The 3,710-nt window shown below is 47.0% G+C and overlaps 1 protein-coding gene across 1 annotated transcript; it reads right to left on the bottom strand.

The window, feature by feature from the left end:
- Positions 1-1,284: 1,284 nt before the first annotated feature.
- Positions 1,285-3,699, bottom strand: LOC130587907 (uncharacterized). Its single transcript, XM_057388879.1, has 4 exons — positions 3,613-3,699; positions 2,645-3,049; positions 2,185-2,259; positions 1,285-1,362 (listed from the first exon to the last, which is right to left on the bottom strand). Exons 1-4 carry the CDS (start codon positions 3,637-3,639, stop codon positions 1,288-1,290), a joined length of 582 nt encoding a protein of 193 aa, XP_057244862.1. The 5' UTR covers positions 3,640-3,699; the 3' UTR covers positions 1,285-1,287.
- Between the last annotated feature and the right edge of the window lie 11 nt (positions 3,700-3,710).

Raw genomic sequence — 3,710 nt, 5'->3', positions numbered from 1 at the left:
GAATGGGAACGGCTCTGACAGTGGCCACGCCCACAGACCCTTTTATATCCAATGGGAATATTGTTGACAGTGGCCACGCCCACTCTTGGCCACGCCCACAGCAAACCCCCCCCCCGCATCCAATAACGGCGCTACCTTTAGGCCACGCCCACCTTTGGCCACGCCCACAAAACCTTTTATATCCAATGGGAATGACTCCGACCGTGGCCACGCCCACGGCCACGCCCACGGCTGAAAGGAGTGGCAGAAGCCACGCCCAGAAAGGGGCAGGGAGGCCACGCCCTCATCTGAGAGGCCACGCCCACCCGCGGCAATGGCCACGCCCACAATTACCGGGGGCGTGGTTTGTCAACTGAGAGGCCACGCCCAGTTCTGGCCACGCCCACCGCTGTTCCCAGTCCAGGCCACGCCCCCCAGCCCTGAAAGGTGTCCCTGGCCACGCCCACTACGTTCGCAATTGCCACGCCCCCGATTAGGCCACGCCCTCATTTAGGCCACGCCCCTTTCCCCATTGACTCAGTGGTCACTGCAAGGCCACGCCCACTACCGCAGCCACGCCCCCTTTGGAGAGGCCACGCCCCTCCAGTGAAGGCCACGCCCCCAATTTCCATCCAGGATGAACCGGGAGGGGCGGGGCCAGCTCCACCCTCATGAATATTAATGAGCTTGGCAGTTTTAATATCTTTATTAATGAATATTAATGAGGATGGTCATGAATATTAATGAGCATTCCACTTTAATTTGGGGTCTAAATTTTCGGATTTTTGGGGTTTTTTTTGGATTTCGGGGTTTTTGGAGTCCCAAATTTTGGAATTTTGGGGTTTTTAGGATCCCAAATTTTGGGACTTTGGGGTTTTTGGGTTTTTTGGGCTCCCAAATTTTGGGATTTTGTGGTTTTTTGGATCCCAAATTTTGGGATTTTTTTGGGGTCAAAATTTGGGATTTCAGGGTTTTTTGGTTTTTGGGATTGTAGCGTCCCAAATTTTGGGATTTTTGGGGGTTTGTGGGGTCTAAATTTGGGCTTTAGGGGTTTTCGGGTTTTAGGGATTTTAGGATCCCAAATTTGGGATTTTTGCAGTCAAAATTTGGGATTTTGGGGTTTCCAGTTCAGGATTTTAGGCGTTTTAGGGTCAAAATTTGGGATTTTTGGGTCCCAATTTGAGGGCTTTGGGGTCCCAAATTTTGAGATTTTGGCTTCTTTATCCCAAATTTTTGGGGTTTTTTTGGGTTTTGGGGTTTTCGGGATCCCAAATTTTTGGATTTTGTGATTTTGGCTTTTTTTTGGGGTCACTCTGGGGGCGGCGGCGGCTCCGGGGGGGGTCCCCCCAATCCCAAAAGCTCCTGAAGGGCCGGGGGCAGATCCTGCGGGAGATTTGGGGTCAATTCCCAACATTTTGGGACATTTTGGGGTCATTTCGGGTAATTTTGGGACATTTGGGACATTTTAGGGAGATTTGGGACATTTTGGGCATTTTGGGTAATTTTGGGGTCATTTGGGGTCACTTTTAGGGTCCTTTTGGGTCATTTTGGGTCATTTTTTGTAATTTTTGGGATCATTTTGGGACATTTTCGGAAATTTGGGGTCATTTTAGGACATTTTAGGGACATTTAGGGACATTTGGGACATTTTGCACCAGTTTTGGGGTCAATTTTGGGCCATTTGGGAGTCATTTTTTTGTAATTTTTGGGGTCATTTTGGGCCATTTTGGGGTCACTTTGGGGTCATTTTTGGGTCATTTTTTTTTGGGTTCATTTTGGGGTAATTTCCGGGGTCATTTTTGGGTAATTTTGGGATTGGGTTTGGGTCAATTTGGGTAATATTGGGTTATTTGGGGTCATTTTTGGGTAATTTTTGGGGTCATTTTTGGGTCATTTTGGGACATTTGGGGTCATTTTTTTGTCAATTTTGGGGTCATTTGGGGTCAATTTTAGGGTCATTTGCGGTAAATTTTGGGGTAATTTTGGGGTAAATTTTGGGGTAATTTTGGGGTTAATTTTGGGGTAATTTTGGGTGATTTTGGGTGATTTTGGGGTCACTTTGGGGTCTTTTTTTTGTAATTTTTTGGGTAATTTTTGGGTCATTTTGGGGTAATTTTTGGGTAAATTTTGGGAAAAATTTGGGTGATTTTAGGATAATTTTGGGGTTATTTTGGGGTAATTTTGGGTGATTTTGGGGTCACTGACCGTGGCCGCCTTCAGCTGCAGAAAAATCCCCTCGGCCCGGCTGAGAACGGAACCGACATCGAGAGCTGGGGAGAACTGGGAAAAAGGGGAAAAAATGGGAAAAATTGGGAAAAACTGGGGGAAAATTGGGAAAAATTGGGGAAAATTGGGAAAATTGGGGAAAAAATTGAGAAAAAATTGGGGGAAATTGGGGAAAAAGTGGGGAAAAAATAGGAAAAATTGGGGAAAAATCGGGGAAAAATTGGGAAAAAATGGGGAAAATTGGGGAAAAAATTGGGAGAAAATGGGAAAAATTGGGAAAAACTGGGAAAAAAAATTGGGGGAAAAATTGGGCGAAATTGGGGAAAATTGGGGGAAAATTGGGGAAAATTGGGGGAGAATTGGGGGAAAATTGGGGGAAAATGTCCCCAAAGTGTCCCCAAATGTCCCCAAATGTCCCCAATGTCCCCAATGTCCCCACCTTGTCCCCATCGCCGTCGCTGTCGCTGTCACTGTCGGCCCCGATGACGTCACCGATGTCCCCAAAGGCGCCACCGATGTCACCTGTGACGTCACTGACGCCACCGATGACGTCACCAATGCCACCACCGACGTCACCGATGTCACCAATGGTGTCACCAATGCCACTGGTGACGTCACCAATGCCACCAGCGATGTCACCAACGTCACCGATGCCACCACTGACATCACCGATGCCACCTCCGATGTCACCGATGTCACCGATGACGTCACCGATGCCACCGCCGATGTCACTGATGACGTCACCAATGTCACCACCGATATCTCCAATGTCCCCGAGCAGCTCGAGGAGGGCGCAGGTCACCAACAGAAGGAAATTGGGGCAGGGGAGCCCCGTCCACAGCACCTTGGGGACATTTGGGGACATTTAGGGGACATTTGGGGACACTTTGGGGTCAATTCACACAATTTTTTCCGGATTTTTCCCCATTTTTTCCCAAATTTTCCCCCAATTTTTGCCCCGTTTTTTCCCCATTTTTTTCCCAATTTTTAGGATTTTTTTCCACATTTTTTTCCCAATTTCCCCCAAACTTTTCCCTGACTTTTTCCCATATTTTTACAGATTTTCCCCAATTTCTCCCCAATTTTGCCCCATTTTTTCCCAATTTTTCCCCAATCTTCCCCAATTTTCCACCAATTTTCCCCCAATTTTCCCAATTTTTCCCAATTTTTCCCCCAAATTTTCTCCCATTTTTTCCCATTTTTTTCCAGATTTTTCCCAATTTTCCCCCAATTTCTCCCATTTTTTCCCTCAATTTTCCCCCAATTTTTCCCCAATTTTTCCCCAATTTTTTCCCAATTTTCCCCCAATTTTCCCAATTTTTCCCAATTTTTCCCCCAAATTTTCTCCCATTTTTTCCCATTTTTTTCCAGATTTTTCCCAATTTTTCCCAATTTTTCCCACTTTACCTCCATCATTCTCCGGGTCCCCTCCATTCCCAGTTCCCTCTGGAATCTGAACTGGAGCCACTGGGAGCAAATCCCGCGGGGCCCCGCCCGATCTGGGG

Source organism: Malurus melanocephalus, unplaced genomic scaffold (assembly GCF_030028575.1).
Source record: "Malurus melanocephalus ecotype Western Australia unplaced genomic scaffold, MMel_1.1 scaffold_2676, whole genome shotgun sequence".
NCBI lineage: Eukaryota > Metazoa > Chordata > Aves > Passeriformes > Maluridae > Malurus > Malurus melanocephalus.
This window is presented reverse-complemented; position numbering and strand designations above follow the sequence as displayed.